The 14,969-nt window shown below is 37.3% G+C and overlaps 1 protein-coding gene across 1 annotated transcript in view; it reads right to left on the minus strand.

Moving 5' to 3' along the window:
- PLXNC1 (plexin C1) overlaps window positions 1-14,969 on the minus strand; it is a 69,984-nt gene that overhangs the window by 43,032 nt on the left and 11,983 nt on the right. Inside the window, exons 3-9 of the mRNA XM_063396321.1 lie at window positions 14,816-14,950; window positions 12,686-12,786; window positions 7,333-7,447; window positions 6,205-6,349; window positions 2,787-2,856; window positions 1,355-1,430; window positions 1,183-1,236 (exon numbers count right to left, since the gene is read on the minus strand). Coding sequence (XP_063252391.1) covers window positions 1,183-1,236; window positions 1,355-1,430; window positions 2,787-2,856; window positions 6,205-6,349; window positions 7,333-7,447; window positions 12,686-12,786; window positions 14,816-14,950 — 696 coding nt within the window. The remainder of the gene's footprint in view (window positions 1-1,182; window positions 1,237-1,354; window positions 1,431-2,786; window positions 2,857-6,204; window positions 6,350-7,332; window positions 7,448-12,685; window positions 12,787-14,815; window positions 14,951-14,969) is intronic.

The raw sequence follows: 14,969 nt of genomic DNA on the forward strand, positions 1-14,969 counted from the left end.
CTGAGCAGCTGAATTTAAGAGATCTCTCTATTGAGAGGTAAAAGTTTGGGTAATTCTAATGAAACTTGCAGCAATAAGAACACAGTCACTATTTATACTAACGATGCATCACTCACAGAAAAATAGGAACCAAAATGTGTAGGCAGTAAATCTCTATGTACTTACTCATCAGTCAATTCTCTCTCCACTACTCATTTCTTTCCTAACACCTGCATGTCATAAGCAACCACTGATAAAAAGCTAACTCAATTTTATGAAAAATTAAAAACATTTTGGTTCCATAAAGGATGAAGGGATAACCTCGTGGTTAAAGGGCTGACCTGTGATCAGAAGGTAAAGGGCTGGCCTATGAGACCAATCAGATTGTGTGCACACATACAGTCTATATGAATTCTATAGAGAATTCAGTAACCAGATTCAGCAGGTACTTTGGCAGCACAAGTGACACTTCCTCCTTCCCAGAGATCCAGCTTGTGTGGATCCATCTCCAGTTTTGTCTACAGCCTGGAAATAAGGAAAATTCTTCTGAAAGTGTGAACTAGAGATTTACTAACACCCATGGATTTCAGTTCCTGGACTCATTCTCTAGCCACTTCTCTGTTATGCAGAAACTGGGTGGCACATCCTCCCCTTCCTTCTGCTCCCCTGGCAGCTCTGTTTCAGGAGAAGCTGTGATCTGTCTGCATAAAATGAGGAAGAGGTTTGAGACACTGAAGCCTAGTTTCCCAGAGTTGTCTGTGACAGCAGAAGTCAAACATGCTTTTAAGTCTAGGTAAGATATTAAGAGAAAAATCTTCTCCATTTTTGTTGTTGTTGTTGGTCAGCTCACGTTTTCCAGCCCTCAGCGTGCTGGCTCCTGTGGAGTGAGTAAATACAGCATACAGGGACTTTGGCATTTAAAGCTATGTTGTAAACACTGCATCTAGAGGCAGGCACATGACAATTGCAGTGTTCACTGTCTCAGTGCCTGCATCTGAAACACAAGGTTTTGCTGGTACCTTTTAACACCAATAGAGCACTAAGAAAAAATAGTATCAATTCAAATTCTGCATTACCTTCCTTTGTAAACGACTGTCTCATCACTCACATCTCTATTTTTTCTGCAAAGTCCTCTCATTTTAAACAAATTTCCCCCCCAACCCAGAGAACCTTAATAATGCTGATCTTAAAATGCTAACTAACCTCTGTTTTCTGCAAAGTGGTGATCCCCTTGGAAGCAGTGGCACTGCAATCATCCTGGAAAAAAATAAGCATTTCTCCAGGTCAGGATAAAAAAGAGACGGATTGCTGCTCAGAGAAAAAAATACAAGGAAAAGGCATCCAAGGGATTCCAGTTTTCCCCAACAAACTTCACCTGGCAGGTGGTGACAGGAGAGACACGTATCCATTCACAGCTGGCACACTCACCCTTGTGTATACACCGTGAACAGCTGGTAACACAGAAACAGAGTTTGTGTAAGACACAGGAACTCAATCTAGATTCAGTCATGAATGTCAAATTTCAAGTGACAGAAAAAAAGCATAAACCCAAGGGAACAACCAAGCAAACATGGAATGGAATGGGTAAAATTTCATTTACCCTCCAAGTCTATTGTTCTGCTGTACTTATTCTGAGAAGAAATTTAGTATGAAATACAATCTGTATTGAGATGCTGAGAGTCATTGACTTCAAAAAAAAGCAGGAAGCAAAGGAAACACTTTAGGTTACATTTTACTGTGATTTCCTCCAGTACATGAGTAGCTAGGTAATACTTTTTAACCATAAAAGAGCAGAAAACCATCACTGATTTTATTCCATCTTGTCTGAACCTCTGTTCCATGTGTGTAGTGCTAGAAAGTATTGCCAATTTGCTATTGCCTTCACCTACCAAAAAACATGCCTGTTGGGAGACTAGTTTGTCCCTACCTTGTTTTGCAATGCTTCTATCAATACGGAAGACAGCCAAGAGCAGCACAGTCCCTCTCCAGACATGCTGAGAAATGCTCTGATTTAGAGAAAGACAGCTCCTTCCTCATGTTCTGCCAGGGACAGGGACGTGATGTGCCACTTCCCAAAAAGCAAGAGTTTTATCTCATCCCAGGTGCTAATGAATTAGCATAGAGGAGGAGCATTCTGAATGGGAACACTGTAGTTACCTACAGCATATATTAGCCAGATCTTTCTAAATATTAACAACCACCTATCATAAAGTGTTAGGCCATGTACTGGGTATGAATGCTTCCTCTGTCAGCTCTTGACAAAGAGTCTGAAAAATAATGTGTAAAGAAGCATAGGTATTCATTATTCCTATTAGCAGATTACATGTTACTTTCTGGTTTAATTCTATTCATGTTACCTATGGACCATATTTAAATTGCATCTGGGTCTAATTTAAAACAGCTTCACAAAGTGATTTTAAAGAATCTCTTGACTCCTCTAATCTAGGCCTTAAACTGAGTACCAGGGGCCCACCTTTTACCCAAGGACAAAAAGAATTTTAATGTCATTGTGACATCCTTTATTATCTCTTCAGGCACTTGTCATAAATTCAGTCATTGTAATGACTCCTCTACAGTTAGTTTCCACAGTCCCATTAAGAAAGTCATCAGAAGAAGTAGCTTTTTAAGGGGAAAAAAAAAGAGAAGGAGGAGGAAGTGGGCCAAGAAAACCGATCTGACTATCTTTAGTGATATGTAGTTCCTTGATAAATACAAAAAAAAAGGAATGATGAATGACTTCAGTCACTTTCCCACACACATACACACATCAACCCCACAATGAACTTTAACAAGAATCAGGCTCTTACTTTTTCAACTGAAATGCTTGTGTGATATTCCAAGAGCTTGAGGACAGTGATGCTTCGAGAACTAGACAATCTGGAAAAATGCACATGTTAGGTATATGCTGGATATTACAAGAAATAACTGTTTAAAAATAATTTGAGCTGAAAACTCGAAGTAGCTGCTCTGTACTTGGCATGCACCTTCTCTCATGCATTCACTCACACTTTTGGCTGATAAAAATAACCAGATTTAGTCCTTCCACAGCATTCTTCAGCTGAGTTATGCCAATGCTTTATACACACATATTAATTAAGCTTGATGCCATCACTACATGACAAATAAAAGTAATGTTATAGTCAGGATATAGATAAGAAAATGCTACCGTGAAACAGGGATATAAAATCATCTCTCAAAAAGCACACAGTGATATATACTGTAGTATAACCAGACCCTGAATTCAAGTCTTCTAACACAACAGACTGTTCTAATGCAAGAGACTCCACCATACCATACTTCTCTCTCTTTCTGTCTCACAGACTTGGTTTCAGAGTCTCCTTTTGTAATCTACGCAGTAGCAATTTTCATCCTATTTAAATCTTTTATGACTGCATGAGTCAATTTGCCATTATTTCAGCTAGCAATTACTATACCAACAATTCACTGGCAGCTGTGGTATGAAAGAGTATCTTCTCTTATGAGCAGAATACCACATCGAACAGTAGAATTAGATATATACCACTTAAGCCATAGTCTCTTTCATCTGTGTGCCTGCAGATGTGTAGTCTGTGAAATGAATGGCTGCCTGAGATCAAATGAAACCCATGTTTGTAGACTTTTCTGACTTCTCTATACTAGAAAGTAGCTAGCTTTTCAATCCAGAAAAGTTACACAGATTTTAAGTGTATCTATCTTGCAAAGGTAGAGCAACCTTTGTCTTTATCACAGGCTGGCTTGTTCAGATGAAAGCCAGCTTTGGCTACATCTGCCTTGTTAATGTAGGTATCTCCTACCTCCACAAGGCACTTGGGTGCTCACTGCAAAGGTCTTCTGAACTGCTTGTTAGAAACAGCCCTTGGGAACACTCAGATGTTCAAACACCCTACTAAATGGATAGCATTTGACTTTGTTGTTTGACTTTAATTGCATTTTAATGCTTAAAGATGTGAGTACAGACAGACATTCTGAAATCCTTCATCAAATACCTATTTGCATCTCCAGAAATATATCAGCAGAAATCTGACATGTTGACAATTGCCTAAATCACTTGCCTAAATCAATATATGAGAAATGTCTCAAGCCACGAGCTACAGAAAAAGTAAAATACTCGTAATATTTCACAAAGAGTAAAAGTAAGGCATTTAGCTCCTTCTGGCAGAGATTTTCTTTTCTTTTAAGCTTGTATAAATACTTTAAAAACAACACTGTCAAATATGCTTTTCTGATTTTGTCTGTGTTGAAATTAATGGAACCAATTATTTTCTGTATGGTCTGTGCTGACCTTTTAAAATGCATTAGACTGCACTGAGTAGCAGGTATTTTCAAAATGTTTTTTCCAGGAAATGATACCTAAAGGAGTTTGCAAGTGCATCCTACAGGAGTTCGCAAGTGAAACTGAGGCCACTTTACAGGATATACCACAAATAGTCAATGTTATTTCATATTTGAATTATCCACTAAGACATCTCAGCTCACAGGAGCATGTGATGGCAGCAATACTGGCAGGCACGAGCTAACCTCACAGCCTTCTGGTTAACACTGCCACAGAGCTCATTTTTGGCACAAAGCACAGGAAAGGTAACTTGTCTTCCATAACAACTGTTCTCTGAAAACCTGCTAATGAAATTAACAGAAAGCTTTTGTCTGTGAAGACAGAGAACCAAACTATATAGTCCATAATTACAAGAAAACATGGCTTTTGGGACTGGGTCAGTAAAGGCTATTCCCCTCTTAAAAATCCACTGGTAGTATCTACTAAAGACAGCTTAATAGATCAAAATAGTCATGGATATCCTCCAGCTGTCCCCTTCTAGTGACAGTCTTTCCTTCTCAATTTCCAGTGCTGGACAGGAACTTGACACAACACTTCTATGATGCTGGAGAATTTTTTCCCATACAGCCTCCTGAGGTCCAAATATTCCAAAGAACCTTCCTCGGGAGCAAGGAAGGGTCCCTGAGAGAGAGAGCTCTTTGTAGCACGGAGCTCTTCAGAACAACAGGTCTTTGAAAACACTTGGTAACATTTCATTCCTCTTCCTACACCAAGGTTTTGTAAGAGAATCAGATTCATGCACATTATTCCATATCCTTTGGGCTATACTACTAAGGAAGAGATAGAAGCAAGGCATTTGTCTGAATTTTCTGTTTCCTCTTCAAGATGCTTAAGAACATGTGAGAATCCTTGTGTTTGCTATCTGTTTCTTAGTTTAGACTAAAACTCTCTTTTGCATTCTAACATAAGCAACTTCAGGAAAGCCAAGCTGTTAAAGCTTTGTGCTTCTTACAGAGTCTTGAAGAAATGCAAGGGGGACACTGCCCTGCTGTTAGTCAGGTAAGACTCCACTGTGAAGAACTATGATCTGATCCTTGAGACCAAAGCCTAAAGAACAGCTCAAGAGTCTAGACATTCAGTAATTTACCACCTCGTTCTAAAACTTGTAGCTGTCCATTAGATACACAAACCAGACCACAAGCATCGTGCATCTGATACCAACTGCTCAGGTATCTAACTCTGAGAACCACTGTTAAACAAAGTAGGGTGAAAATTATTGCAAAATGATTCAACCAATAATTCAGAAGGATGAATGAAATCAAGTCAAAAGGATGTACCTACCAAATTGCCCCTGAACCATCTATTTTTCTGCCAATCCTCTACATTGCACAATAACTTTCTCATACTGTCTAAGTTAGGTTGAAACAGTTAATTAAATGTTAAGATTATTTATTGTACAGACATTCATAATTAGATTCTCCTCTTATTTATGCTAGTACAGTTTCTTGCAAAAACAAATTCTGTTTGCAGATTAGAGAAGAGTTAAGATGGGTTAATTTGTCAAGACAAAGCACTACACCAACACTGCTTCCATTGCACCAGCCAGCTTGATTTCCATTGCATTTATCTTAGGTTTCCTTAGACAGTTATTAATTGCACAATGTAAATAAATATTCTAATGCTAAAGCACTGCACCGCCACAGGGTCAACTGAAGAAGCTGCTTCCAGCCACAGGGCAATGTGTGTTATTACAACATATTAACAAAACTTCAATCACCAAGAACAGTGTAAGATACTCAAATCACTCAACAAAATATGAATTATTTTTCTTCAATGACATTTAATAAAAAGCATTACGTACTTTCACACTCACTAGGCCTGTATTTATACAGTACTCCCCAGTATTAAAGGACAGTGAATAAGCAATAAATACACTTAATAGTAAAACATACCATTATCAGTTATTGCCAGAGTGGTTAGATTGCAGAAACACGATGAATTTTTCAGCACTACGTTTTCATAAAATATTTCAACAGCTGTTACAATTTTTATCAGACAGAAAGTAAGGGTTCTGCTTACATTTGCAGTCACAACAACCTATAAAACAACAAAGCCAAGAATACAACAGAGGGGTTTTGTTATACTTGCTAAGTCATCACCTTATCTTTACAGAAAATGACAAACTATGAAATAGACAAAATGAAATTTTTTGTGGTGAAAACAGACAATTCACTAGGTAAACTCTCAAAGGAGAGTGACTCTCCCAACTGAAGAAGCAATACAGAAAGAGTTCTGAAAGTAACAGCATTGCATTGCATGCAGAAATTAAGTGGATCTGCATGGCATGTTAGTGAGCAATCTTAAATAATTTTGGATTTTAAAACTAGAATTTTGCTGTGTTATATGCTGTTATATTCCTTTAAAAATATTTAAGTAAGAATCTTCACAGAGATCGTTTGCATCCATAACCAAAGAGCACTTAATTATGAAACAGAACTTTTATTGTAATGAATTATCCTTTGTTTCTGGCTGAGAGTGCTTTACAAATACGATTACATTAGTGTATTCAATCAGGAAATCAGAAACAATAGCATGCAGATTAAGTGGCCAGTCACAACAGTTGATAATCAAATATTCAAGGCTGCATGTGCTGTGAACAGATACAGAGTAAAGACTAATATCAAGCACTCAAGGATTTGTGTTAGCATATGTGTCCCAGTGAATATTTTCTAACTTGTTACCAAGCTCAGAACTTCCATACTGCACTTGATACACAGTTACTGGAAATATTAAAATAGCTGATACAGTGATACAATGGAAACATCGCCTGAGTTGGCATGGTGATTATTTGAATTTTTTACTTAACATCATGAAGTATAGCTTCAGGATACGTTTCATAGGAGAGGAGGGGAACATCTATCTAGTTCACACATTCAGCTTACTGAGATTTCCAAGATATTTGCCAGTCGTTGGGGTAAGAGCACTAATATGTAAAACATGGTGACAAAAGAAGACAAGCTGCAATAAACAACAAAATTAAGTCACAATAAACAAACACACACAGAACTGGGTATACATACCTGATATTTGGCAGGGAAACTTAGCAGGATTTTCAGATCTTTATCAGGTGCATGTGAAATGTTATACCAACCATTTATGCTGTTTGAATGTGTACAATTTTCTTTTAATGTGCACCTAAAAGTATACATAAAATTATACTAGCCTCCTTATCATGCCTTTGACTTCAGACACTGTACTTCAACTTATGTGAAGTTATTGATTTTTTCAGGAACACTATTGATTTTTTTTACAGGAATATGGTTATAACTGCAAAAAGCTTCAGGAAAACAATCAGTAAAATCTTCTGCTTATCAAAATTAATTACAATGCATTGATATACGCTCCAGGGTTTTGATTAAGTCAATAGACTCAAGTAAATATGAGATGCTTGGCCAGTAACAGTGGAATTAGTAGCCTGGGACAGAATTCATCATCCCCAACTTTACTGCTTCATTGTACAGCTCTAGATTCGATCCCCCCACTGCCCCCCACCCCCCCTCTACACTTTTGGGGGAGAAATACGTTCTCTAGGGTACAATTCACCTGTTTTAGACATTCATACAAAAATGAAATGAACCACACTAGAGAAACTGATTGTTCTCTTCAGAGGGTATAAGAAGGGATGGGAGAGAAGCTCAAATATAGAGGTATACTATGAATGTGATAGTTGATGAGATGCATCCTCTTCCCTAATCTCCTTCGTCACCCACTGATATGAATGGTAATCCTTCCCCTTTTTGTCAGTGCACTTCGTTAAAAACACCAGATTTGAAAAGATTCAAAATAGATTTCTCTGTCTTCAAGCACAAAATGAATTTCAGAATTAGGACAGAAGTAAATACAAATGTTAGAGATGCCAAATGGTAGGAAACAAACTGTGCAACAAAAAATTAAGGAAGAATGAGGAAATGCTGGGATACATAAGTACTACAAAGACTACACATATTAAAAAGATTATACATATTATGAGAAAAAGACAACATAGGCATACAGATTAGATGGACAATCAATGAGTTTGAAAGGTGAATCCTTAAAACGCCGTCTGCTGTCAACAATTAATGAACAATTCATAGATTAACTCTGAGTAATTTCAGACAGTTAGCACTTAAAGACAAGTAAGTGCTAGCTGAATATATCTTAATATAATACTAAGAATGAATATTTATAAATAAATGTAACATTTAATAGTTTTAATTCTACTTTTCCACCAAATGTAAAAGTGTCAATCCTAGGAACAGAAATATCTGCCTATGTGAACCATTCCTTTACTAAAAACTGGAAATGAGTTCACAGTTGCAAAGTATAGGCCTTTTTCATGAAGAGCTCACTGTAAAACCATCACTCACAAACAATGTGTTTTCTCTCCAAAATGAACAACATATGCAACAAAAATATCCACCACATTCCAAAATGCCCAAAATAACCTCGCAAATCTTAGGAACCATAAAGTCATCTTCTCTGCATATCAATATGTTGGCAATGGGAATGCAGTTAAGCACAAGGTCACTTACTTTGTGGTCTAACTCAGGAAACTGAGTTCCTGCTGCACAAGGACCCGGTGGGGCTTTGCATTTGAATACATTCAGATCATAACAATACTGCAATAAATTGGGACTATATATGCCTGACGTATTTCAAACTGCCAGAGCTAGGGCAAATTTCAGCCTCACTTCTTTCTTTCTTCACCCTACTGAACTCACAAAGGTTCATTAGCATCACAGTTTCAGAACGACAGAAGATGGGATCTGTCATCAACAGATGTGCATAAACCACATCCTCAGACACATGCGAGTAGGTAAATCGCACTGGCAACGAGGAAAGACAAAAGAAAGACATTCTACAGTTTCTGACAGGGTGAGGATTATAATGGTAAAGATGGAAGGCAAGACATTTGCAGTACTTGGCACTAAATAAGTGTATGCATTTCAGTGATGCTAATATCAAAATATTGAAGAAAACTGTTTATCAAGCTGAATATTTACAACTGTCCAAGGAAGAAGCTACTTGCTTTCTTAGACTGCCTGAGGAGCACAAGCAGTGAACCTGTTTCCCTCATCAGCAATGAAGAATCTAAGTGTTTAATTGCAAAACCAGTAATGTCACCCAGGACCCAGAGTCATACTTGTCTTTATGTGAGGGGAAAAATGCATCTCTGGTTGCTCTAAAAGCTGAACTTTAACACTTTAACAGTGTGCTGTGGAGAACAGTTATTTTCATAGGAAAAGTCACACCTAATGCCCCTCGGCATAAATTCTCAAAATTGCCCTGCAAAGGCCAAGAGCAAAATAATTCCACTTACCTAAAGATGAAATTATTCTGTAATACCCCTATTTTTAGAAAACTGATATTGATTGCAAGTACTTTGAAGGAATATAACAGATAAATATTATTTGTGAACCACATGATTCCAAAAATTAACATACAGACTCAGACAACTAAGTCTGGCTTTCCTGGAAAGGTGAATGGGATCTTATACAAGTATGAATGTATAGGGAATGAAACCCTTGGATCAGATTTCAGAGATGCATAGATATGTGTACAGAGAAAAGCAGAGATTTTTTTTTTTAAAATATTTTTTTAATATTCCACAGCAAACGACTTCTTTATACTACTAAAGATTTCTCTACACAACTGGAACTGAGTTCCTCTTATTTCACTATGATAACACAATACTTATGCATACTGGTTCATTCGTATTTACCTAAGTCTCTGCTTCACCAGTCTTTGTTAACTACAGATCCTAACGTACTGTCCTTCTCTGTCCTGCCAAAGCATGCTGATTTCCTCATGGAATGAGAACACGCTTTCAGAGAAAATTGTGGCTTCCTTCTTTCTCCAACGTACCAACCCCAGAACGAAGTCCACAGACATCCCACACATTGACTACGTTCAAAAGTAACTCTGGTCATGTTTGATACTTATTGTGTTGTTTCCATACGGAAAATGCATGTAAAACATCAATACCTTGTACTGGAATTTCAGCATAATTCAGATAAATCTGATTCATCTACAGAAAATCTGTAAGTATTAGGAGAAATCACACAATGCTATGACTAACTAGTTTGAATGATGGCAAGTGAAAAGAAGAATTAATATATTAATTAGAAAAAGTAGAAATAGGAACAGGAGAAAGAGTAGAAATAGGAACAGGAGAAACATTTTGTTTCATTTTGCTTTCACTTGCGATGAGGTGCACACATTTTTTCATTAAAGGATTGGATTTTAATTCACACTGTCCTTAATATGAAGCACTAGCATTGCTAGTAAATTTTATGTAAAACTAGAGTGTGTATTTTATTTTACAGAAAATTTATTTCCCTGTAAGAGTAAAAAAACATATAATTGATCTCAAAATTATTATGGAATATATTGCTTTAGTGGACACATATGGACTTTGACTAAAATACTGTCTAAAAACGTCTTCCTCTTTTCCTAAAATTTCACTCAGAGGTGTGAAAAAAAGGTGTCACAAAGCCATGTGACATACTTAATGATATCAAGTATTTAACAGTAAAAAATTATGTGGGTGTTGAACAGGACTTGTTTTATAGTAATTAATTTTTTCTCCAAAAGAGTAACTTATTTCTGTTTCAATCAAATGGAAACTTTTGGTAATTCCCCTCATAAGCAGGGGATTTACTGTATAACAAGTGTTATTCATGATTTCTTAATAAGGTAATTAAAAGCCTGAAAAGCTTAGCACTGTAACATACACAGCTTCTAACAAGGGAGCAAAAGAGAGTTTGAAGAAAATGCATTACAGAATAAATACCTATTCTCTCCCAATAACTATATTTGCAAATACAAGTTTGCAGATCTTCAGCAAAATCATGCTAACACCTAATGGGGTAACAAACCAAAATGAGTGGTATTCATCTTCTAAAAGAGGCTACTAGTGGAATTCCTCAAAAATCCATCTTATATGCAGTTTAGTTTAAGATTTTAATCACTGGCAAATTGGCATAAAAGAAGGTTGTCTTCTGTTGACATCTGCTGATGATACAGAGTTGGGAACATTAACATGCAAAGGAAGATAGAACATCACACAGGAAAACTTGGATAACCTTGAAATGGAATGGCATTTCAAAGCATACAGTACAAGAACATCTACCTACAGCAATAAAAATCTCACAACCCATATGTGTTATAGACTGGAAACTCATCAGTTGGAAAGACAACAAAGAAAGAGAAGGACCTGGGGGCATTATTTGATCACGGATGATTGTGGCTTATCAATGTGATGCTGTCATGAAAAAGACATTTGTGATCCCAGAACACACTAAGGTGCTTCCTGGACAGACTGATTAAACAACATTAAGCAAGAGACAGCTGAAATCTCTTCTGGAACACTTTGAGAGTCCTGGCCATCCTCATCATAAAAGGATGCATAAATTTCACTGAAGGATTCCTGAAGTAGAGGTAAGAAAGGAGTGTCCCGTGTGAGAGAACCTTAGTGAAGCTCACTGTTTAAGCACACCACAATGAAAGCAGAGAGAGAGAAAGAGAGAGAGAGAGAGAGAGAGAGAGAGAGAGAGAGAGAGAGATTGCTTTCATAAAAACATTGAAGAGATGGGTGTGAGGGAGCGGGGGGGTGGGTAACAACTTATTTAGGCAAAGGTGATGTCAACACCAGAAAAATAACTATAACCTGTCCATAAACATACACATGATGAAAATGAGGAGACATATTTTTACCAGCAAAAAATTAGACTGCCAGGAAGCTGCAGAACCAGGGCAGGAAGGACAAAATGTTATCTAAATTTAGGACGGTCCTGAGCAAGTTTTCAATTTTACATGATGTGGTTGCTTGCAATTGCTAAGACTAGGTCTGACGACCCAGGAACTTCTCCAGCCCAGGCCCCAGATGTATAGTAGATTTCAAACCTGCTTCAAAGTAAGTGTTGAACTTAATGATTCAAATGTGGGAATGAAGAATTTAGAAAAAAAAATCTCCTTTGGCCTAAACCAAAGCCAGTGGCTCCAAAAAAAGGAACTGAAGACAACTAAGCACTCTTTTCTTGTTCGCACATACAAGATGCTCCCAGCCATTAAGATGTTTCAGGCACAAGTATACAACTTTATCTCTCAATCTGGAAAACAAAAATATCTCTTCTAAGAGCAAAATTATTTATTATTCTTAGCCCAATACATATTGTATGGGTAGATCTCAAAAATCTGAGGGTTACATAGTCTTTTAAAAGTGCTGAGCTCCCTTTCACATGACAAGAAAGTGTCTCACATTTATGGCTATGACTGATTCCACAAAAAATTAGTAGGTACAATCTGGATGTTGAATAGCCCCAAGCCAGTCAAAATGTACACTGAGTAATAATGCTCTACTTTTATATGACAGACTAAAATACTGAAAGATACCTTTGATTGAAAGAACACCACCCACAGTAGGGGTCCTTTGCAGATAAGCACTCTTGCTCAGAAGCAAATCTACTGCAATTTGCAACTGGTATTCTTCTCACCTGAAACCACAGAATGCAGTAACACATTGAATTAATACAGTCTCTGTAAACAGGGAACTTGAAGGTTACCATTAAAAATCTGACAGCAACCAAGCACAATCCCTCTGGGGAAGTCTCCTTATGGATTCCCCTCTGCCAGAAGACCTTTGGATAGAAATATGCAGCCTATTTTGCACACTCTGTATTTTGCCATCAGATAATTAAACACCTCTGACAATAACAATTTGGTTCTACTACTCAAAGGCCAGCATGGGCAGATTAATGCAAGAACGATTGATCAGCATAGTGAATTACAAATAAAAGAAAGGAGGTATATTTTATAAATAATGCTCTGCTTAGCAGAACACCATTTTCCTCTCCTCAGAATGGAGATACTTAAATGATTGATGAAGGTGCATCCAAAAATGCATGCACATAACAAAATGCATCTGTGTTTGCATCACCATGTCAGGTTACTGCATGTGCACACTAGAACAAACACATGCAACTGCTTAGCATGCATGAAAATGCCATTTCAGTAAGTAAATGTAGATAATTGTGGCTATATTGTATGTATCTATACTTGTACATTCAGCTTGAATATCCTAGCCAGCCATTTTCAGAAAAGGAAAGGAAAAAGAAAAAGAGAAAGCTGATTACAAATACTGAATACAGATACAAATAATGTGATTAATTACAATGTGAATTAATGATCTTAGTAAAACAAAACTAATTCAAACCATATTTTACAAATTTGCAAGAATTAGGAGTTCCTATATTTGTCAACAGAAACAAGGAAATACTGCTTCCTACAAAATCATATTTACTGTTTTTTCCATCCATATGTTGTAAAATTCATTTTATCTGAAGGTGTGTGAGATAATCAATTCCAAAACCAGTCACAATCCTAGACTATTACCAATTCAAAGAAGACAATGTAGGAGACTTATTTCAGCTCCAAGAGATGCTCAGAGAAGTGCATTTATTCCTAAAAGCTGTTGTTCTTCCGTAACAACTTGGTCCTCTACCAAAGCTAAAGAAAATTCAAGTCTTACTTTGAATATCTATGTATACTTTTGACTGAGATTTCAATTCCTTCTGTATTTGTGATAGATGTTTTTTATCAGTTAGGGATTCTCCTATCAACTTACCCTGCCCTGTAAGAGCAGGCTAAAACACTATGTTCACTGGGAGAAAAGTGATTTTATTGTAACTGATGGTAATTAAGCGCTGGGTGCAATCCTATTCAGCGAAGATGGACAGCAAGCCCTTAAGCTTTCAATGCCATCTTTCCCACTGCTGGGGGACAAAGGGATTTTCTGATTGCTGCTCAGTAGCCCTGCTGCAAGATGTGCTGCAGCAACTGCTCTGGCTCCTGGGAGCCGCTCACTGCTTGGCGTGCAGCTCCAACACGCTGGCTCACGTGCAGCAGCTCTCAGCCACTCCTGAACTCCTTGGCCTCCCCATGCACATACATTGCTCACTTCTCATTGTCCTTTTGTTTCGTTCTTTAAAAGTCTATGCCTAACTGAAGACAATGGGAATTTTATCACTGATTACAGCTTTATCACTGATTTCATCACAACTAAGGCTTCAAAGCCATCTCTCAAATGAAGAGATTTCTCAACTTTAGAAACTCCTTAATTGACTGGCAGACCCTGACCTACCAACATCTTGATTGTTTTATCTCCAAAGAGGGTACAAGTTTTTTTGCTAATCTCTAAGCTTGACTCTGCATGATCATACTCCAGGAAAAACAGAAACAAACACTTTCTTGGCAGAATGGCATAAAATAAGCATGGAATTAAGGGTATTGTTGGATCATAGCAACACTGGGCAGCACCATGACAGCAGAAGCTCTTCCAAGCTCTGCAGGAGTGCAGCCCTAACTTAGACAACATAACCAGATATTAGATGTAAAGTTGGTAACTGCAGTTTGCATATTAAAAGTCTAACTCTGACACAAACCGATGCTTCACTTATAAAGTGGTAGAAATCCTTAAAACAGTAGTTTATATGAATTTATTATTTTATTAAATATCGTACTTACCTTATTGGCAGAGGACAGATAGATGTAGTTATTATTCACTGGATCAAGTCGTAGTTTGGGGAAAATGGAAGTTTCTTCCTCGATTTCATATAACACCTCTGGGCAATTAGATTTCATATCCTCATTCAGAATAGCCTAAAACACGTGTAATTAA

This window comes from Prinia subflava, chromosome 4 (genome assembly GCF_021018805.1).
Source record: "Prinia subflava isolate CZ2003 ecotype Zambia chromosome 4, Cam_Psub_1.2, whole genome shotgun sequence".
Taxonomy (NCBI): Eukaryota; Metazoa; Chordata; class Aves; order Passeriformes; family Cisticolidae; genus Prinia; species Prinia subflava.